This window comes from Pongo abelii, chromosome 4 (assembly GCF_028885655.2).
Source record: "Pongo abelii isolate AG06213 chromosome 4, NHGRI_mPonAbe1-v2.0_pri, whole genome shotgun sequence".
In the NCBI taxonomy this organism is placed as follows: Eukaryota; Metazoa; Chordata; class Mammalia; order Primates; family Hominidae; genus Pongo; species Pongo abelii.
Window position 1 is genome coordinate 64520693 of NC_071989.2, and position 23660 is coordinate 64544352.

The 23660-nt window shown below is 40.4% G+C and overlaps 2 protein-coding genes across 3 annotated transcripts in view; one reads left to right on the top strand and one right to left on the bottom strand.

Moving 5' to 3' along the window:
• Positions 1-8771, top strand: part of MTREX (Mtr4 exosome RNA helicase) — a 117528-nt gene extending 108757 nt beyond the window's left edge. Inside the window, exons 26-27 of the mRNA XM_024247641.3 lie at positions 6723-6827; positions 8510-8771. Of these exons, the coding sequence (XP_024103409.1) occupies positions 6723-6827; positions 8510-8562 (158 nt within the window). The 3' untranslated portion in view covers positions 8563-8771. The remainder of the gene's footprint in view (positions 1-6722; positions 6828-8509) is intronic.
• Positions 8644-23660, bottom strand: part of PLPP1 (phospholipid phosphatase 1) — a 113809-nt gene continuing 98792 nt past the window's right edge. For both annotated transcript variants that reach the window (XM_024247643.3, XM_024247642.3), the window contains exons 5-6: positions 9640-9816; positions 8644-9125 (exon numbers count right to left, since the gene is read on the bottom strand). In XM_024247643.3, the coding sequence (XP_024103411.1) occupies positions 8997-9125; positions 9640-9816 (306 nt within the window). In that variant the 3' untranslated portion in view covers positions 8644-8996. The remainder of the gene's footprint in view (positions 9126-9639; positions 9817-23660) is intronic.

Below are 23660 nucleotides of genomic sequence, written 5' to 3' on the forward strand. Positions count from 1 at the left end.
TATATTTACAGTATAAGAAATACAGTTAGGATAGTATTGTTTTAACTAAACAAGTACAATATGTATTTTTAATATTTGGTAATTAAATGAAATCTTCTCCCTATTATATAGATTAAAAAATATTCTCCACAAATTCTTTGTATTATTTAATAAGCATAGTCTGTTCATTAGAAAGTCCTTTAGAAACTATTTTAAACTGTATAATTCTGTGCAGTTGTAATTCTATGAGTTTCTACAGTCACAAGCAGATGACCCTTAGAAGTCATATTTATGTGGGTATTTTTCCTTTTCGCTTTTGTTCTCCTGGTGAGCTATATAATTCCACTAAAAATAGCAGAGCTGAAAATGATCAGTCATTGCATATGTAATTGATTTGGCTTTAGTCAGACTGTTATTGCAGCATGAATCAGATTAAATTTAATGAGCAGGATTTTAAGAGACTGAAGAATAATTGTTACTCAACTGAAGAGAAATTTTAAATGAAAAAATTAAGGCAAAAGAAATATAAGGAATAATTATAAGTGAATTATAAGAAGCAAAAAAATAAGTAGACTGTTTAAACGAAACCATATTTAAAAATGCTGCAATCAGTAGGAAAAGATTGGCTTGTGTGTTTATAAATGGCCAGTTGTATTTACTGAATGAGATAATTTACATTGAACTTTCTTAAAAATGAAAATAAATGAGTTTGTTCTGTATAGCGATTATAATAAGAACTGCTACTATTGCTTATAGGTTTAGTTTGAGAAAAATTACATGTTTAACATGCCAAATATTATAGGCCTTTCAACTGATATTATTAAAGAAGTAATCGATTACTGATTTTATGAATCAGTTATTTTTATGATGCATAGGTTAAACCTCTCTGCAACAGAATATTAAAAACTTAAACTGAGGGCCTTTACTACATTGAACTTTATGGGTTTTAAGGTTTTTAATGTTAAAGTTTATAGCACATTTTTAAATTATGGTATTGTATCTTACATATTTTTTCTAAGGTTTATAAACTTCTCAGCCTCCTCTAAATGATCATTTAGTCAGATAGTCCCAAAGCATCCTTTGAATTCTGTATTCTGTTACTGGGAAAGTCGTTGCCCAGTAAGTACTATATGCCGAACACTATGCTAAGAGCTCTGTATAATTTACATGTAATCACCAAATAGCAATTCAGGGTAGATATTATCTCCACTTTGCACAAGGAGACTATGGTAAACAGTTTGGCCAAGGTGATGTGAGGGTACCATGATTTAAACTCTGGTCTCTGTAACTACATGTAACTTCAGTTAAGCACCATAACACCTTATCCTTAAATTTTGGATCGCCTGAAAATTTCTTAAACCCTACACTAGACTATACCATCTCCATCCACAGAAAAGTCATGCTTGGAGTAATACTAAACAGGTCTCTAATACTTGATGATGTTTAGCAACATCTCTAATAGTTAATGGTGTTTAGCCGAGTCAGTGAGAAGAGGGATGATGTGTACTCACTGATGAAAATTGCTTAAAACAGGAGCACAGGTTGGTGTATGACAATTGTGTTTCAGCAGCACTAGGGCGATCACATAGAGCACCACCAGTCTTCAGTCTGACATCTTTTTGGAACATAAGGATGAAACTAGTAACTGTTCAATGCCTAAATAATTCTAAGACTTGTTAATACAATACTCATATTTGTATAGTATCTGCTTCTCTGAAAAGTCAAAACACAATGACATAAAACAATAGTGGTACATGGCAGAGAGTAGCTTTTTTTTTTTTTTTTTTTTTTTTTTAGAAAAGTAAAAAGCAGGCCAGGCACGGTGGCTCACGCCTGTAATCCCAGCACTTTGGGAGACCGAGGCGGGCGGATCACGAGGTCAGGAAATTGAGACCATCCTGGCTAACATGGTGAAACCCCATCTCTACAAAAAATACAAAAAATTAGCTGGGTGTGGTGGCAGGAGCCTGTAGTCCCAGCTACTCGGGAGGCTGAGGCAGGAGAATGGCGTGAACCCGGGAGGTGGAGCTTGCAGTGAGCCAAGATTGTGCCACTGCACTCCAGCCTGGGTGACAGAGCGAAACTCCATCTCAAAAAAAAAAAAAAAGAAAAAAAGAAAAGTAAAAAGCAAGGGCAGTAGACCTGGCCTGTTGTCAGATTAGTATATTTTTTTAAAAATCTAGGAATTCATATAAAATTGTCTTTATGGATTATTTTTTCTGTTCTTTCTACCTAAGTAGAAGTTATCACAGTATGGAAGATAAATCCTAAACTGCCAAATTGAAGATGGTTTGTAGCTCATACTAGATGCCACTTATGAGTTGACTTTTTCCACAGCATACTAGCATTCCTGAAGTCTATTCTGTCCTCTTTCAGTTACTCAGGGGCTATTTCTACATCACAGTTTACTTGAAATCTCAGTTTGAAAATTTGAGAAATCCAGTTTTTTAGCTCTAACTTGAAATTAGATCTAACATCTGCATAATTTTTATGTTTTTCTTGTGTGTGAGCCAGTAGATGAGCTTAAACCTTTCTAAAAATTGGGATATACTATGTATTCGCCCTTAAAACTATTTTTTGATATAAGTAGCAAAAAATGAGAACCTTCATTTTCTTAGGATAGTATTTCTCTCTTTTGTTTTTACAGTGTTACATAGTGCTTCCATTTCAAGAATAGCCATTCCTTCCTCATCTCGTTATTGTACGTGGTTGTTTTTTATTTTTTGCAACAGGGTCTGGCTCTGTCACCCAGGCTGGAGTGCAGTGGCGTGATCTTGGCTCACTGCACCCTTCATCTCCCGGACTTAAGTGATCCTTCCACCTCAGCCTCCGGAGTAGCTGGGACCACAAGCATGTACCACCATGCCCAGCTAATTTTTGTTAATTTTTGTAGAGACAGGATTTTACCATGAAGCCTAGGCTGGTCTCAAACTCCTGGGCTCAAGTGATCCACCTGTTTCAGCCTCCCCAGGTGTTGAGATTACAGGCATGAGCCACTGCAGCTGGCCTACACGTTTTATGATTGGAAAAATACTGTAATCAAAGCTGTAGCGCACAGTACAGTGTGTCTGTTTTTACAGGCAGACAGTAATTGCATTGGAACTTTCTGATGTGCTGTGTGCAAACCATATTTGTTTCTAATAAGATTCTTAATTTTTTCTTCATATGAAAATAAAAATGTCTGGTCATTTCATATCCTGAGCCTCAGAAGTAGTTTTAAGTATTCTTCAAACATTAACTGAGGCTAGTTAACACTGTAATGATTAAAACCATGTGTTTGGGGGATGTCTAATGCAAAAGAAAAGTTCATATTGTGATTCAGTTGAGAAATTTTGAAGACTATTTAAGTATTTATTCTGTTATCACCCTGGAAAAAAAAATGACAGAATTTAGCTGTTTTTTATTTCCGTTAAACTAAATTTGAATGACAGTTTAAACAAAATATTTGTATGGGCTGATGCCTAGGGTTTCAGTCAAGTAATCCAGAGCCTGTTACTATTTATTTCTGACTCTACATAAACAATATTGTACTCTTAACTATGAAGGATGACAAAGGATTTGCTTTCCACTGAGCAAGTGTCATTAGGAAAGCTTCTATGATGAATTATCTCTTGAAACTATTTACTGTACCTCTGCCTGCCATATGCTTTTTATTTTCTTTTCAGTCCTGCTCCCTCTGTATGCCACGTTTTGAAAGCAAATACTGTGAATTGCATTCCTCAACTCTGTCCCCACCACACACATTCTCTCACATGCCTTTCAAGTAGCAGTTTAACCCTTTCTTAGCATCATCAGTGTCATGAGTAACCGGTTTTCCAGTGGATTTGTCTTTTAAAAGTATTCTTGCTGATAATAATAGAGTAACAGTGTATTAGTAATTGTTTCTGTCTTTACATTTTCGCACAGTTTTAGTACCTGATACTTACTCATTTAATGAATAATTCTGAGACCCTAATGGGAATCAGGCACCATGCTAGTTACAGTGTGAGCAATAGTCTCTGCTCTCAAGAAAGGGTTCAGCCTAAGCTGGGGTTTAGCGGCAAGTAGTTGCAAGATACATGTGTGATTCTAACCTCAGGCCAAGCTGGATAGGAGTATTAAATTCGGGGCAGAGCATGAACTGTTGGAAACTGCTTTAGGGTATGCCAGAAAGCTGAAGGCAGAAATTCTGTTCGGGAAGATCTGCTGCTTTCTCTCCTTAATGAGAATGATGCTGTTTTGTTCATCAACCGGGTAAGGCTGATATTTATTAAAATGCTCTTAAATAAAAGCATATAGTCCTAAGTGTCCATCGATAGATGAATAAATTGTGGTATATATTAGGTTGGTGCAAAAGTAATTGTGGTTTTTGCCATTTTTAATGGCAAGGTGTTCCATTTTAATAAAGATTAAATGGAACAGCTTTCAGTTAGAAAAGACGTACTGACTCATGCTACAATATGGACAAACCTTGAACACATTAAGTTGAAAGAAGGCAGACACAAAGGCCACGTAGTGTATAATTTCACTTATATGAAATGTCCAGAATAAGCAGATTCATAGAGACAAAGCATATAAGTGGTTGCCATGGAATGGAGGGACAGGAAGACATGTAACTGCTTAATGGGAACAAGGTTTTTTGGGGGTGGTAAAAATGCTCTAAAATTAGATAATGATGATGGTTACACAAGTCTGAATATACTAAAAACCACTCAGTTGTACACTTATTTAAAATAATTTTATGTTGTGTGAATTCTGTCTCCATGTGAGTTCTTCCGGGTTGTAGTAAAACTGAATATAAAAAAGGGCGGTAACTGAATTGTATACTTTAACATGGTTAAAAAGGTGGATTTTATGTTTTATATTTTACCACTATTTGACAAATTTTTTAAAGACAATAACTAGAAAGAATTGGATTTCTCTTTCTACTCTGGCAGGACCAGAAAAAAAATTTTTGTAACAAACCAGTAGGTTAATGTGGTTTTGTTTTGTTTCGGTTTTGGTCAGCTTCATTTAGCCTATGATGGGTCATGGCTTTGAAACTTTTGTCTAGCACTTAGTCAGGCTGATGAGGCAGGATGACTTAAAAAGGTGGGTGTAAGAAGAGCCCTTGGATTACAGAGAACTGTAGTAGGTAGGAGAGATGCTAGACAATTCACTACTTAATCGTCAGTCTTCATTAATCCCTGGAGGGAGTAGCCTCTATGTTTCAGGCAGCTGTGGACAGTTAGTGTTTGTGCACATACCCAGTGATTTGTTGATGAGACTCTGTGGGCAACAGCCACAGTCATTGTATATGCAGCCTTGTGCCTACTGGCCTAATTTGCTTGTTACCTGAAACTGTGTCGAAACTGAAGTTTCCAGAAATTGAAATGTTTACAAAACGTGACATGACAGTGCTCTCTGGCCTGAATGTGCATTTACTTGACTTAGTTTATTCTTTATCTTAGTAATTTACTTCGTATGGTTTGGTCTCTGATAACTTTTGCAGATTCTGGTTAACACGAGTTACTAAAATTTGTGAAATAATAATATCACATTGTGTTTCTTGGTACACATTTGAAGTCAGTCAAAACAATGTTTGAGAGTGTGTGTGGCTCTTTAATGCCCTGTGCAGCAGAGGACTTTGTAAAGGATTTCATTTCAATCCTAAATGACCTGTGAGAATCTGGTCTCAGGTAAAAATCTAGTTACATTTTGAGCCACTACCTAATTTAATTATCTTTGGATATACTTGTTTGCATAAACATTTACTATCTGATTGCATAGGTAATATGACATTACCCTCTCTATCCCAATTCCTACCCTCTCTCTTGACACCCAGAAGTTTCTGCAGTTGGATTTCCTGTTTCATTGCAAGGCAGTATTGGAGCCTGCATTCCTAGCAGCTGAGAATAGAAATAACAAATAAATAATTATTATTAATTTAATAATAGTGTAAATCATTGTTCCTACAGATTGCATTTTGAGAACTGGTATTCCTAATGTATTTCATATATTAAAAATGAAGTCACAAGCGTTTTAGATTTAGGCAGGTAGCACTTAGAGAAAGGATCTCACAATCTCTGCCCCTCTTTGCACAAGTCTAGCAAAAGTGAATCTATGTTTATAGCTTCAGCTTTGATACAAACACTTTTCTCAAACAGATTCTAGACCCATGGGAAAAGGCTTCTTTCCTTGTGCTCCTTGAGAACACTGTGTGTAAAGAATGTACTAATGAAAGAATCTAAGGTCAAGAAGAATGAATGCACCTTTAAAATGACAAATTTTATCTTGTTACTCTTCTGCTAAAAACAGTCTGTTGCAGTCTATGAGATGGTATGGATGGTGTCCAGATGCCTCACTAGGCCACACTCAGGGTCCTTGAATAGCTGCGGTTTGCCAGGCTTTTCTGCATTGTCGTGGTGGTCCTTCCCTTGTTGCTGCTGCCTGGGAGATACTGCCTGGTTCTTACACAGATTATGTCATCCTTGCAGCCTTCACCCAAAGTTGCTCCCTCCTCCCCGGGCATTTTGTTTTCCTACTTAATACCAAGTATCAGCATGTTAGTAATAAACAGGTGTCTCTACCGTTAGTCAAAGGTGGGAGGGAGTTAAGCCTTTCATCTTTGTAGCCTTCTCCAGTACCTAACCATGATTTACTTCATGGGAAGTCCCTCAAAGTACTATTAATTATCCTGTATTCTCCTGCCTTGCCTCTTAACAAAAATTCTGCTGTTCCTGATTATTTCCATTTTACCAGTGTTTTGTTCCTTTTCTATCCAGGCAGCATAATTCGTTGTATGAGGCGCCTGGAAGAATTGCTTCGACAAATGTGTCAAGCAGCAAAAGCCATTGGAAACACTGAGCTGGAAAATAAATTTGCAGAAGGTCAGTATCAAATGCATAAGCTGTTTCTAATTTAGACAAATTTCGTGAAGCAAATCTTGAGCCCTGGACCACAACCTAGGAGGACGTTTTGAGATGTTCTTCACTGCATTGTCATGGAGAGCTATCTACTAGTGTTTCTATAAAATTTAGTGTGTTGGGGGAAAAGTTGAGATTTTATATATACATGCATTTACATATATTAATTGTACATTAACTACATGCCAGGCATTGTTTTAAGCACTAGGGGATATAGTGAACAAAAAGACACTATATAGTGAACAAAAAGACATTATCAGATGGTGATAAGTCTGTAAGATAAAAACAAAGCAGAAAAGACAATAGAATTGGCAGGTGGATATGATGGGCTAGGGCCTCCACAGGGAAGGTGGCAGTTAAGCCCTTTGGTGTATGCTTGATGTACGTGAACACCAGCAAGAGGCCAGTGTGGCTGGAGCAGAATGGGCAGTGAGTAGAGTAGTAGGGGTTGAAGTGAGAAAGGAAATGATTCCATAGTTCCCAGCCCCAGGCTTCTCAACTCTGCAGTGACTGGAGGTGTGGAACTTGGGAGTGACCTGCCCTAACTTGGACTTTACAAGGTAATTCTTGCTCTTACATTCAGGGCAAGTCTGTAGAGTAGCACAGCAGAAGTGGGGAGAACAGGATCAAGAAAGGATGGCTAAAGCAAGGTGGTAGTAATGGGGTGGGGGGGGGGGGCAAGGGGCATAAGCTACAGTCCTGTCTACTGACTCTTGACCAAGTTAATCAAAGAATAGTAACCACATTGTTGCTGAGTCAGTCAATGCTAGTGGTTTCTGCTAACAACTTAGTGTCCTAAGAAGAGGTTTGCAAAAACTGGCTTATATTTCCACATTGTTGATAAATGTAGGCCTGTTTAGTGACTCAGAGTTTAAGTGTAGGTGTCAAAGTTTTAAAAATAATTTGTAATCAAAATTTGTATTTGTCCTTCCTTGGCCTAGAAAGAATTTCACATGGGAACTGAAAAAAAAAGTGTCTTCTGATATAGGTTGAAAATCCAAGTCTTTGGATTTTACATTTCTTTAGACAGTTTAGTCCTTCCTAGAATTTTATTATTTATTTATTTATTTATTTTTGTGGAGACAGAGTTTCGCTCTTGTTGCCCAGGCTGGAGTGCAGTGGCGCAATCTCGGCTCACCGCAACCTCCACATCCACCTCCCAGGTTCAAGCGATTCTCCTGCCTCAGCCTCCCGAGTAGCTGGAACTACAGGCATGCGCCACCACGACCGGCTAATTTTGTATTTCTAGTAGAGACGGGGTTTCTCCATGTTGATCAGGCTGCTCTTGAACTCCTGACCTCAGGTGATCCGCCCGCCTCGGCCTCCCAAAGTGCTGGGATTACAGGCATGAGCTACTGCGCCCGACCTAGCATTTATCTTTTTAAACAGTTCTAGACATCTCTTTCCTGGCCAGTCCCCATGGAGTATTTCAGAGTCAAAAGAACAGGGGTCTGGCTTGTATGTTTTCCACCTCACAGAGGTGGCTGCAAATTCCTCTAGATGTTCAGCAAGGTGTTTGACTTTCTAGGCTGCTCTCTCACCAGTTGAATCAGGGTTGGTATACTGGCTTTAAAACTTCGGTAGAGACAAGTTAGGTGTTTTGTGGTCTTGAAAGTTTAAACCTTACTTACTTTCTTTTCTCTTAGGAATCACCAAAATCAAGAGAGATATTGTGTTTGCTGCCAGCCTCTACTTGTAGAGTCAGCTAAAGGAATGTGAGATTTTAAATTGTTGACCACCTGTTTGATTACAGTTGACTACAAATGCCTGCAAGTGTGGATTTGGTTCTCCCATACATTTTAATATGTATTACATTTAAATCAAACATCATTCATAGAAAGCATATTACATACATGTTTATACATAAGCATTACATTTTTTTTAATAAAAATGTATACAGGTGGGGCACTGTTTTGGTGGAAGGCTTGGAGTTTTTTTAATGAGTTTAGAGCTATTAGATAACCACTGTGTTAAAGGTAACTATGTACACACAAAGTGGGCATCCAAGAGGCATAGCAGCAGCAGCAGTCTTTAAAGGCTTGTACACTGGGAAGAAAGATGCATCCTCTTGCCTTGTGGCAATCATTTTCCTTTAGAAAACAGGCCAGCTTCACCTGGGCACCCTGCTGCCCTTCAAGGCTGGTGATTGCTCCGATAGTGATTCCCTGTTGTTGGTGTTTCATGCAGAGTTGTATGAGAGTCCTCCTCTTTTCTTTCTTTAAAAGAAGTTCTTTCTTTGAAGAAATCTGATACATATACAGCCTACAGTGCAAAATATTTAATAGTATAATTTAGATCAAGTTAAAAACTACATACAAAGTTGTGATCAACAGCAACCTAAGATAAATATAAACAAAAGGATATACTTTGAGGCATACAAATTAAGCATATAAAAAATTAGAGACTAATTGGGATTTCTTAAAGATTATTCCAAATTAAGAGTTGCTTTGTTATGTCTTCAGCAAATAGCTTCATTTTGCCAATACTGAATAAAAGAGTTATTCTACATGTGAATTAGTTTTTTCAAGTCATAACCTCCTAAAAAACTATTTCTAGCCAGAGCCTTTCACAATAAAAATACTAAGATTTTACAAAAATACTGTTTTACAAAGAGTAACCTAGTTTTTAACCTGCTGTGTATCGTGAAGTGACTTTTAATAACATTGAGATTCTTGCCCACTGCATAGTTTTCTCCTCAGCTGGGAATTTTTTTTGTCTATTTACTTATCTAATGTTTAGCAATATCAAGATGTAGGCTGTTGACCTGTATACTTACAACTAATATTGCAACCAGAGCTCCCTGAATGAGTCCAGTCAACACATCACTCCAGTGGTGTTTGTAATCAGAAACTCGAGAAAGGCCCACATAAATGGATACGGCAACAAGACCAAATTGCAGTGTGGGGCGTAAGAGTCTTGCCCAGTCTCCCTTCATCCTGGCTTGAAGATAAAGCTAAAAGAAAAGAAGAAAGAAAAAAAAATAGTTTATTTAACATAACGCAAAACTTTTATATTAAGGAAGGGTTGGCATTTAAAATGATTATCAAAGTATTATTATATAGGGAACAGGACTTCCAGGCAAACATTCACGTACACATTAATGCCTAAATGTTAATCCTTTAAAGAAACAAAACTATTGCCCTACTCACTTGTTCAGAAGAATCTATTGCCAGTCTAGCTATACCACCCTTCAAACTGTATACAAACAGGTGTTTCCTTGTTTATGGCTTTCTAAACAGGATTTCAGGGACAGTTCCTCCCCTTGCAATTTGGGTTATAATTCTGATAGTCAAGACCAGTGCTGCCATTGGTTTTTTTATTGTTTTCCTTAAAGAAATGGGGCGTTGCTCTGTTGCCCAGACTGGAGTGCAGTGGTGGTGTAGTCATAGCTCACTGCAGCCTCAAACTCCTGGGCTCAAGCAATCCTTCCATGTCAGCTTCCCAAGTAGCTGGGACTATAGGTACATGCCACTGAGCCCAGCTAATTGTTTTTATTTTTATTTTTTATAGAGATGGGGGTCTCACTATGTTGCCCAGGCTGGTCTCAAACTCCTCGTCTCAAGTAACCCGCCTGCACTGGCTTCCCAAAGTGCTGGGATGACAGACATGCGCCACCATACCTGAGCCGGTATTGTCATTAGTTCTGAGTCTTGGGATAAAGTGCTAGCATTCTGGGCACAGGTTGCCATTGCTCTGGGCCTATCTAGGGACTATTTGATGAATTCACCAAAGAGAGCTCTTCTACCCTCAAATTGTTTAACAAGGCAACTGAGACTAAATAATGTGTATTTGCAAGTAATACAGGTTGTAGTTTAGTTATGATCCAGCAAAGAAGTGTGTTCTTTCAACAGTACCTGTATCCCCTTTAAGTTCTATGACTTTTCTGTACACTAATCAGACCTAAGAAATTCCCCTTTCTCATGTCAGTCTGCCTTTGACTTTGGGTGCATCCCTGAAGATTTTATGTAGAAATGATTCTTTTTAGGGAGTCTGCTCTCATTAAAAAAAAAAAGAGAGAAAACTACCTAATTTCTATCCAATAACAATATAATTTTTAACATTCCCTTTAAAATTCTGTTCAATAATATATGACTCGTAGACTTAATTAAATGCAGTCCTTAGAAAACAATATACATAGCTCTCCCCATGGACACTGCCTATTTAAAATAGATGACACAAATCCATTCCCAGCTCTCTGGGCACTGCCATGGGTGTTCAGTCCCCAAAAGCTGGCAAAGACCCAGGGCTTATCTAATTTTCTCAAGTAGTTAGTATAAACCATCTAGTTCTAAAAGAGCACACCAGCTGTTTAACTGAGTCTGACTCATCAGCTAGTTTAAGTACCACTGGCTTTCTGCAGAATCCTTATTTTTGTTTGTTGTTCAAGCTGTGAAAAAAGTAAGTAGTCAAATCAAAAATAGCAACTCTAGAATGGACTTAAGCTAGTCCCATGCTACTTCCAACCTGAAGGAAACTCAGAGCTAGGACTTCAAGGTCTTTCCTCTTTAAAGATTCTAAAATCCCTGTAGCAATATTTCCATTCTAAAGAACCCTGACTTTCACTGTAGGTAGCCTGCAAACTCATACTGAATATTTTCTGCAGATTTCTTCCCCAATATGCCAGTGAAAAGAATTAACATTTACTTACATTATCAGTAATCAACTAAGCTCCAGCACTTTTTTGGGGGGCGGATGTGGGAGTGGGGAGTGGGGAACAGAGTTTCGCTCTTGTTGCCCAGGCTGGAGTGCAATGGTGCGATCTCGGCTCACTGCACCTCCGCCTCCCGGGTTCAAGCGATCCTCTTGCCTCAGCCTCCCAAGTAGCTGGGATTACAGGCACTCGCCACCACGCCCAGGTAATTGTCTGTATTTTTAGTAGGGACGATGTTTCACTGTGTTGGCCAGGCTGGTCTCAAACTCCTGACCTCAGGTGATCCACCCACCTCAGCCTCCCAAAGTGCTGGGATTACAGGCATGAGCCATCACACCCAGCTCGCTCCAACACTTTTAAGTGAAGTCTTTCCCCCTATAAATAGCTCGTTTTTTCTCCTTACACATCTACCCAAGAACAGAGGTTTCCCCCATCAGTGAAACTCTGACCACGGACCCAGAAATTATTTCACTGTGAGAATTCTGGGATTCCCCAGTTGTGGTTCTGTACCTAACCTTGTGCTCTAGGCTTTGGCTTCTCTAGTGACAAACAGTCATGGCCTGAGTGTGCTTCCTATGTGCCCATACTGTGTTTCCCTGGGTCAGGGTACTCGGTGTAGCTCTGTGAAGACTTCCATTTCTGTAGAGCTCAAGAAAGTGGACACCCAGAATTTCTCAGACCTTGGGTCAACTTGAATTCCACAGCTGACATGCCCAGAAATCCAGACTGGCTTTTCCCCTCCCACCTTGCCAGCGAAAGTTTCCTGTATCAGTAAGTTCAGCAAAGCTAAAAGCTAGTGTCTTTCTGGTGGCTCTACTTTGATTCTGGGCAAAGCAAACACTTGACATGACTTCCTTTAAAAGAAAGTCCATTCCTTTAGCTTTCCCTAACTGCCACTGAAAAGTTGAATGTCTGAAGCTTCTCAGTACTGTTCTATTAGAACTAGATACAGGCGACATAGCTCATGCTTCAGTGCCAAGGCTAATAGTAAAAAGACTGTATAGGTTCCTTCCTTTGCAGATTCCACTCTTCTCTCCTCCCCATACATGCCATTTGCCAACCTTATCTATTAAACCCATTCTAGGTAAGGCATTCAGTTACTTCTCAAGAGTAAGAACTTACAGAGCTGTATGTCCAATACAGTGTGTGGTACCGGACAGGCTCAGCAGCAACATGATTACTTTTAATTCCCCTTCTAGGTGGAATTGCCCATTCACACTCATTCCTATTTGGACCACATAGCTCTGCCTTCTCCTTGCATACCCACATCTCCGTGCACTGACTAGATGACTTAGACCAGGTGTCACCCAGAGATATGCTGGGCTGTATTTTGTCTCTGGAATTTATACCAGAAGTAAGAAGGCGTTCTCTAATTTCAAAAGTAGTAGGAAGGATGCCTAATGGGTACATAATAGGTTATTTGCAAACTAAAGTTAGGAGGAAGCAAAAGCTATGGTCGAGGACGGCAAGCCGTTTAGTAGAAAACAATGGAGTGGGTTTCAAGATGGCTGACCAAAGTGCCCCTGGTAATTGCTTTCTCCTTGAAGAACCACCAAAACAGTAGTAGATAAATCACACTTTGAATAGATCACCTAAGAGAGAATGCTGGAATTTAACACCAAAATGACAGGAAACACCTGAGGCAAGTAAGGAGAGGGAAGCAAGGCAGGGTACCTGGCAGGGATTGGTTGGGGAGGCTCCCCCATGCTGGAGAAGGGTAAGTGACCCCCAACAGTCAGCATCCACATTCCCATTGTGAAGTCCTGCAATCCCAGCCATGGAAGAAACCCTCAACCCACACAAACAGGGAACTTGGGGACTGCATGATGGCACTGCTCCAGAGAGGGAGCTCATCCCCCCGAGTCCTAAGCAGCTACAGCAGGGCACCATTTTGAGAGCCCCGCCCCCAGCAGACTGCGTCATTCCCTGAGGCCCAACAGCCCTTGCATATCCACATCTCTGAAGCCCCATTAAAGTCCCCCATCCACAGCTGGGTGCTGCCGCAGGGCCAAAGTATACAAGCTACTGGCAGTGAGCCAGCAGAGCCACTGTGCATTGTCAAGCCTGATTACAGGCTACCCTGCCCTGCAGATACCATCTGGGGCCCAAGTGCATGCTCCCAACCCACCTGTTCATGACTGCTGCCACACAAAAACACCCCTACCTACCACCGCCAAGCCCTATACACACCACTGAGGGACCTATCCAGCCCGGCTCCACCTACCCCTGTGCTCAAGCACACCATCGGGCATTGGAGGGTGCACCTATCATTAACACCTGAGCACTCCTCCCAGGGGCCTCAGGAAGGGACCATCCAACCTGCTGCTACCACCACCCACATGCACCACCTATGGGCCTCGGGACTAGCCACCCAGCCCATCACGGTCACCACCAACACCAGCGCAAACCACTTGGGAATCAGGGTTGTCCTGCCACTACCCGCACCACACCTGCTGTCTATGGGCAGCAAGCCCGAGGACCTTCCCACCGTGCTACTGCTGGCATCCAAGCAAGCTTCCTGGAGGCCCAAGAATCAGCCCACCTGGACCCTCTAACATCAGTGCCAGCATACACTGCCCCAGGGCCCAAGGACAGGCATGCTCAGCCTGCTGCTGCCACTCCTGGGGCTCAAGGATGGGCCCACCTGATGTTCCCATCTCCAGCAAATGCTTCATTGCAGCAACTAAAAACTGCACCTTAAGCCACTGAGGAAATCACACACAACTGATACTGTTTACAGCCAAAGAAATCATACTGAGACTACACTATTGCATGCATCTGGAATCAAAGCCAAAGTGATCTACCCGACCAACACCACAGATATATCTTAAGGAAAATATCCTCCCCTATGAAGGCAAATTCAAAAAATTGGAAGAAGTGACTGTTAAACCAGATGTACAGATACCGAAATATGGATTCAAGAAACATGAAGAAGGAAATAAGACACTTCCAAAGGAACACAGTAATTTTCTTGCAACAGATTCCAATGAAGAAATGTGTGAAATCTCAGAAAAAGAATTCAAAATAATGATTCAAAAAAAAATGAAAAAGCTCAGTGAGATACAAGAAAACAGAAATCAGAAAAATAATACAAAGAAACCAGAGAAACCATTTAGGATATGAATGAGAAAATTCCCAAAGACATAGATATAAAAAAAAAAAATTCTGAAATTGAAGAATTCATTGAATGAAATATAATAGATCCAACAGTTTCAACAATAGACTGTATCAAGCAGAACTTCAGAACTTCAAAAAATAGGTCTTTTGAACCCAGACAAAAATAAGAAAGAATGAGCAACAGCTGTGTGACATATGTGACACCATAAAGTCATCAAATATTCAAATTTTTGGTGTCTCAGAAAACAAAAATAAAAGGGATAGAAAACCTATTTGATTAAGTAATACCTGAAAACTTCCCAAGTGTAGCAAGAGATTTAGACACCCAGGCACAGGAAGCTTAGAAAACCCCAAATAGATGCAATTCAAAAATTCATGGCATATTACAGTCAAACTGTCAAAAGTCAGAGAATAAAGCAGCAAGAGAAAAGTATCAAGTCACTTAGAAGGGGAACACCTATCAGACTAACGGTGAATTTCTCAGCAGCCACCTTACAGGCTAGGAGAAAATGGGATGATGTATTGAATGTGCTGAAAGACAAATAAACCCCACCAGCCAAACTATTCTCAGATCGTGATGGAATAAAACTGGAAATCAATAATGAGGAACTTGGGAAATTGTACAAATGCATGAAAATTAAACACCATGCTCCTGAATGACCACTGGGTCAGGGAATAAATTAAGAAGGAAATAAAAAAATTTCTTGAAACAAATGAAAATAGAGGCAGGACATACCGAAACCCAAAAACAATGCTAGGAGGTAAATTAATACCAATAAACGCCCACATCAAAAATCTAGAAAGATTTCAAGTAAATAATCTAACAATGCAACTCAAGGTAGTAGAAAAACAAGAACAAACCTAAAATTGGTAGAAGAAAAATAAAGAGCAGAGCAGAACTAAACAAAATGAACTTTTAAAAGTACAAAGGATCAACAAAAAAAGTTTGCTTTTATGAAAGGATAAACTAAATCGATAAGAGAAAAAGAAAACCCAAATAAATTCAGAAATGAAAAAGACATTACAACTGATAACACAGAAATACAAAAGAACATCTATCTCCAATCTTCTATTTGGAGATAGGGTCTCACTGTCACCCGGTCTGGGGCACAGTGGTGTGATCATCACTCACTGTAACCTCAGCCTCCTGGGTTCAAGTCATCCTCCCGTCTCAGTCTCCTGAGTAGCTGGGACTACAGAGCATGCCAGCATGCCTGAATAATTTTTATTTTTATTATTTATTTATTTTTTTTGGTAGAGACAGGGTCTTGCTATGTTGCCCAGGCTGGTCTTGAACTCATGGCCTCAAAGGATCTCCCATCTCGGCCTCTTAAAGTCCTGGGACTACCGGCATAAGCTACCATGCCTGGCTATCAGAGACTATTGCTAACTGCTGTGCATGAACTGGAAAGCCCAGAATAAATGGATCAATTCCTGGATACATACAATCTTCCAAGATTGAATCAGGAAGAAATAGAAAACCTGAACAGACCAATAATGAGTAATGAGATTCAATCAGTAATAAAATATCTCCCATTTGGTCCCAATCCAGGACCAAATGGCTTTATTATTGAATTCTACCATACTTACAAAGAAGAACACCCATTCTCCTCTAACTATTCCAAAAAATTGAAAAGAAGGGAATTCTCCCTAACTCATTTCATGAGGTGAGCATTACCCTGATACAAAAAACAGACAAGGATGCAACTTAAGAAACCCATAAGCCAATATCTCTGATGAACACAGCTGCAAAAATCCTCAACAAAATGCTAGCCAGCCTAATTCAACAACACATCAAAAAGATATGCCACGATCAAGTGTGATTTATCCCAGGGATGCAAGGAGGTTTCAACATAGGCAAATCAATAAATGTGACACATCACATTCAAATGTGATGAAAGTCTTTTAATAACATTCAACATCCCTTCATGATTTAAAAAAAAAAAAAAAACTGTCCACAGGAACTACGCATGAAGGGGACATAACTCAACATGATAAATGTTATATAAACACACAACTAACGCCATCCTAAACGGGGAAAAGCTGAAAGCCTTTTCTCTAAGAACTGGAATAAGACAAGGATGCCTACTTTGACCCCTCCTATTCAGCATAGCAGTGAAGACCTAACCCTGAGCAATGAGGCAAGAAAAAGAAATAAAAGGGCCAGGTGTAGTGGCTCACACTTGTAATCCCAGCACTTCGGAAGGTCAAGGCGGGCAGATCGCCTGAGGTCAGGAGTTCAAAACAGCCTGGGCAACATGGCGACACCCCATCTCTACAAAAAACAAAAAAATACAAAAAATTAGCCAGGCTCGGTGGCCTGCACCTGTAGTCCCAGCTATTTGGGAAGCTGAGGTGGGAGGATCACTGCTTAAGCCCAGGACAATGAGGTTGCAGTGAGCTGAGATCGTGTCACTGCACTCCAGCCTGGGTGACAGGGAGACCCAGTCTCGAAAAGAAAAAAAGAAAAGAAATAAAGGCATCCAAATTGTATAACAGGAAATCAAACTGTCCATCTTTGCAGACAATATGATCTTATATGTAGAAAAACCTAAAGACTACCAAAAAACTCTTAGATCTGATAAATTCAGTAAAGTTAAAGGATACAAAATCAACATACAAAAATCTCTAGCTTTTTTTTTTTTTTTTGGACCGAGTCTCGCTGTGTCACCCAGGCTGGAGTGCAGTGACACGATCTTGGCTCACTGCAACTTCCACCTGCCAGGTTCAAGCAATTCTCCTGCCTCAGCCTTCCAAGTAGCTGGGACTACAGGTGCGTGCCACCACGCCTGGCTAATTTTTTCCATTTCCAACAGAGACGGTTTCACTGTGTTAGCCAGGATGGTCTTGATCTCCTGGCCTCATGATTCGCCCGCCTCATCCTTCCAAAGTGCTGGGATTACAGGCATGAGGCACCGTGCCCCCAAATCTCTAGCATTTCTATGCAACAATAGTGAATTAGCAGAGAAAGAAATCAAGAGGTCAGGCCTGGCATTGTGGCTCACGCCTGTAATCCCAGCACTTTGGGAGGCCGAGGTGGGTGGATCACCTGAGGTCAGGAGTTCAAAACCAGCCTGGCCAACATGGTGAAACCCTGTCTTTACTAAAAATACAAGAATTAGCCAGGTGCATGCCTGTAATCCTAGCTACTGGGAAAGCTGAGGAGGGAGAATCACTTGAACTTGGGAGGTGGAGGTTGCAGTGAGCCGAGATCACACCACTGCACTCCAGCCTGGGCGAGCGACTGAGCGAGACTCTGTCTCAAAAACAAAAACAAACAAACAAAAAAATCAAGAGAGCAATCCCATTAACAATAGCTACAAAAGAAGAAGAAGAAGAAAGACACCTAGGGATCTATTTAACCAAGGAAGTGAAAGAACTCTACAAAGCAGACTGCAAAAACACTGGTGAAAGAAAATGCAGAAGACAGAAACAGGTGGAAAGATATCCCACGCATAAGGATCAGAAGAATTAATATGGTTAAAATGACCAAACTACCCAAAGCAATCTACAAATTCAATGCAACCCCTGTCAAAACACCAATGACATTCTGCACAGAAATAGGAAAAAAAAATCCTAAAATTCATACAGAATTTAAAAAGAGCCAGAGTAGCCAAAGTAATCCTGAGCAAAATGAAAAAAAGCTTGGAGGCATCACACTACCTGACTTCATATTACAAGGCTATAGTAACCAAAACAGCACAGTATTGGTATAAAAACAGACTCATCGGCAACCAATGAAACCGAACAGAGATTCCAGAAATAAATCCACATATTTACAGCCAACTGACTTCTGACAGAGGTGCCAAGAACATACAATACAGACAGTCTCGTCAATAAATGGTGCTGGGAAAATTGGATATCCATATGCAGAAGAATGAAATGGGATCCCTATCTCTCAAGTAAGTTGGATTACAGACTTAAATGTAAGACCTGAAATGATAAAACTAATCGAAGAAAACATAGGGGAAACGCTTCAGGATATTGGTCTGGGCAAAGATTTTATGGCTAAGACCTTGAACACAGAGGCAACAAAAACAAAAATAGACAAATGGGATTATATTAAACTAAAAACCTGCACAGCAAAGGAAACAATCAGGAGAATAAAGAGACAGTCTGTTGAGTGGGAGAAAATATTTGCCAAGTATTTATCCAGCAAGGAGCCAATATCCAGGACATATAAGGAACTCAAATAACTCAACGGTAGAAAACCAAATACTCCCATTGAAAAGTGGGCATGGGGCATGAATAGACAATTCTCAAAAGAAGACATACAAATGGCCAATAAGTATATGAAAAAATTCTCAATATCACTAACCAGGAAAATGCAAGTCAAAACTACAATCTTACCCCAGTTAGAATGGCCACTATTAAAAAGACCAAAAAAACATTAAGAGATGCTGGTGAGGATGCAGAGAAAAGGAACTCTTCTACACTGCTTCTTGGAATATAAATTAGTCCAGCCACCAGAGAAATGCAGAAAAGGGGGCCTAATCCAGGGAACTATGCTGCGGGAGAGGAGCAGTGGCAACTGGGCTTTTTAAAGGGTATTAATACAAGTGATCACTTGGAACAGGGAGAATGGATGCGGGAGAATCTCCAGTCAGCTGCCCATACCAAAAAATGCTTTCCTTCCTTGATTAAAAAGGATGACTATTTCTAGTATTTATAGTCTCTGCTCCCAAATTTGGAGGCTGTCCTGAAATACATCAAGAATAAATGTCATTTATCAAAAGAACACTTGAGTGTGCCACTAGTGTGATCCCTGCTGTAACGTACAGGAACACAACTCTAGAACTGGAAAGGAAGAGACATGGGTTTCCAGGACCCACAAATTTTAAATGAAGGTTAATAGGAAAAACAAAGATACATATATTCTTCACCTGACCTTCACACTCCTCCCTCCCCCATTTTCATCTATTAAAATGGGCTGGATATACAAATACCACAGGAACACAACATATGGCAAACCCAACGCCTCAGAAGGAAACCACAGTTAGGCTATTTCTATTCCTCCCTGTCTCTTTCTACTACAGCGTGCGCCTGTAGTCCCAGCTACTCGGGAGGCTGGGACAGGAGAACTGCTTGAACCCAGGAGGCGGAGGTTGCAGTGAGCCATGATCACACCACTGCACTCCAGCCTGGGCAACAGAGCAAGACTCCATCTCAGGGAAAAAAAAAAAAAAAAAAAAAAAAAAACTTCTTAGCTGGGATATTACTAGAGATTCATACAAGCAATTTCCTATTTCTTAGAGCAATAAGGACACCAAGCATCACATTGCTCAAAATAACCAGGTGTTCAAGCCCAGAAAGGAGGGTTGCAGAAAGCTGGCCGTTCCACCTGCAGGCAGCAAATGCTTCACTGAGAAGTGCAGAGGCCTTCCTCCTAATCCCAAATGATATGGCTTGGCTGTGTCCCTACCCAAATCTCATCTTGAATTCCCACATGTTGTGGGAGGGACCCAGTGGGAGGTAACTGAATCATGGGGGCAGGTCTTTCCCATGCTGTTCTTGTGATAGTCAGTCTCACGAGATCTGATGGCTTCATAAGGTGGAGTTTCCCTGCACAAGCTCTCTCTGCCTGCCGCCATCCACGTAAGATGTAACGTGCTCCTTCTTGCCTTCTGCCATGCTTGTGAGGCCTCCTAAGCCACGTGGAACTGGGAGTCCAATTAAACCTCTTTCTTGTGTAAATTGCCCAGTCTTGGGTATGTCTTTATCAGCAGCATGAAAACAGACTAATAAACCAGCACTCCAAAACGTGTGGCTCCACTTGTGAAGAGCCTCATGATAGTTTTATAAAGTGCACAAAGAAGACCTGGTCAAAACAAACGGAAGACTCTTCATTACACAGAGCCACATCAGGAACAAATTACAAGGTATGCCCATTTTTTCTTTTGTTTAAAAATTAATATTAAAAAAACTAGAAAATTCAACATCTGTGATACTACTTAGGCATTCTTTCATTCTTTCACTATCACTGAAGGGTGGTGCTATTGCCTGGATATTTGTGTTACCCCAAAATTTGTATACTGAATGCCTAACCCCCACAAGGCAATGGGATTAGGAAAATAGGACTTTTGTGGGTGATTAGGTCATAAGGGGTTAACCCTCATGAAAGGGATTAATGAACTAATAAGAGATCCAGGGGAGCTCCCTTGCCCCTTCCACTGTGTGAGGACATTCTACAACCTGGAAGAAGGCCCCACCATTACCCAACCATGCTGGCACCCTAATCTTAGACTTCCAGCTTCCAGACTGAGAAATTTGTTTTTTATAAACCACCCAGTCTGCTGCAATTGGTTATAGCAGCCCAAACGAAGGAAGTATATAACCATTTTTGGTTGAAATTTCTGAAACATTTAACTTCCATTAAAGGATCTAATTAGAGTATCTCACCTTTAAAATAAATAATTGTTGAATGAGATATTTTTTGAAGCTGTTTTGATTTTGCCTTTCCTTGACTAATCTTGTTAACACTTCTTAACTGTAAAATGTTATTATTGTCTCATAGCCTCTGAATATTCTATTGTTAATAAAGTAAGAGCATTTTTGTTTTTTTTTTTTCCATTTTAAACTAGAGTCAAGGGGTTGGCTTGCAAGCTAAGAACATTTTTAAGAAGTTTTTTTTGTTTTTGTTTTTTTGTTTTCTAAAAAGAATATGTGACCTACAAAGCCTAAATATTTATTATCTGACCTTTTACTGAAAAAAAAAAAAAAAGCCAACCCCAGAACTAGACTAACAACAGCAGGCTCAACACAAAGAAATATACCTTGGTCTACTTATTTTGAAATAGTGCTTTTATGACTAGCCAGGCAAGCCAAATTGATTGCTCCACCTACATTTGATGACAGATCTGGCCAGAAGAACACTGGAAAGCAGGCCTCAGTTTAATCTTCTTTGGGTTTTAATTTCACCATTTTTAGGATTCACTGAGACACTAAATTTAGATCTTGAATCCCACCTCAAAATCAGACAAGGTTCGTAAGCTATGGGCCATGAGTTGTTCGTCATTTGCCCAATGTTCAGCAATAATCAAGTTTGGAAAACATCACGAAGTGTCAACAATGCTAGGTAGTATACAGTGAATGCTAAATGAGGGATTATACGAATCTTAAGGAAAGTGGATAGTATGAAAGAGTCTGAGTGGATTTAGATAGGTGGGCAACACTGTCTAAACACAGGGCAGGGGCAAGGCCCAGATAAGAGGCATTTTGTGGCAGGGAGGAGAGTCTGGCTGAAGCATAGATACAGGAATTTCATAACAGGCGGTGATATAAACAATCTGGGGTTACAGCCTCAATAGAATGGTCTCAGGAAAAGTATTTTAGCACTCCTCACTGTATTGAAAGAAAATACAGACTCATACCATGGCTGTTCTCCTGAATAATCAAATAAATTTGGAATCTCTGGCATTCAGCCAAGTTCACAGGGAGTCACTAAGCATATAAACTGGCTATGTGCAAAGCAGCCCTGCCCTGAGCTCCCGCAGGCCTGGGAGGTTTTCACTGATGCTGACTCTCTTGGCACAGTAAAGTGTGCAGGGCTGCACTGGCTGCCAGAGAAGAACAATGGTCAGGGTGTTTTAAGAGCCATTTTTAACTAGAAGTTAATTTCTGGGTGTCAGGAATTGACAGGGAAGTTTTGGCTATCAAAGACTGTCCTCGGAGAGGATTTAAATGACTACGTCTCTACCGAAATGTGAGACTGACTCATGAAGCCAAGGTGCCCAGAGAAACAAGATGAGTCATTGCCCAAGGAATTCGGGGGTGGGGCTTAGAGGTTAAATGTTGTACATAGGCCGGGCGCGGTGGCTCACGCCTGTAATCCCAGCACATTGGGAGCCCGAGGCAGGCGGATCACGAGGTCAGGAGATTGGGACCATCCTGGCTAACACGGTAAAACCCTGTCTCTACTAAAGATACAAAAAATTAGCTGGGCGTGGTGGCGGGCGCCTGTAGTCCCAGCTACTCTGGAGGCTGAGGCAGGAGAATGGCGTGAACTCCGGAGGTGGAGCTTGCAGTGAGCCGAGATCGCACCACTGCACTCCAGCCTGGGTGACAGAGCAAGACTCCGTCTAAAAAAAAAAAAAAAAAAAGTTGTACATAAATGTGAAAAGCAAGGATCTGTGTATTCAGGGCTGAAATAAAAGCTAGGGCCCACATCCACATCAAGCAAATATTTCCACTACCTAGAGTCAGTAAAATGCAGTGCATGGTTGCTCTGGCCTGCTTTCTTCTCCAGAAAGGTCTTGGTCTACAACAAATCTATTTATCTAGGCTTCTTTTTTTGCCATTATAACTTTACATCTGTTAAATCAAACTAAACTCTGGCCTGAAAACCCCCTGCTCACATACTTGAGTTCTTCTGTACAAAGAACAGCCTAATTTGGTAAGTAAGCAAACTGGGAGCCTGACTCTCAGGAAGGTGCTTCTGTAACAATAGCTGAGTCTCAGCCAGTCCCGGCAGCCATATTTCAACCACTCACAGCCATTCAAACCACGCTCAAATAAAGCTCCAAGGCCGAGCTGTAACCAATCCGGCAGTTTCTGCACCTCGCTTCCATTTTCTGTACTCACTTTCCTTTTTCTGTCCATAAATTCTCCCTGACCACTTAGAAGCAGTGGAGCCATTCTGAATCTGCTGTGACTCTGAGGGCTGCCCAATTTGAGAGTCGTTTCTTCCTTGCCCAGTGACACCCTTAAATTTATCTAAAGTTGTTCTTTTAACACAGTTGGTTCAAACTGACCCAATTACCACACTATGGTTGACATCATTTTCCCGAGTTGATATCCTTCATATGTGGCTGCATGTCCACTGAGCAGGCCTGCCACTAAGGCCCTCTATTATATCAATGTCATCCTCTCTATAGTAATTTTAATCTTTCACAAAACAGCCCTCAGTACAGGTTACTATTTGACCAATTATACAGGCGTAATGGGTGTTTTGAGAAGGGTCAAGGAAGAAGAGCAGAAAATGATAAAGTATGGAATACGTTATATCTGAGAATTTTCTTTAAAATTACAAA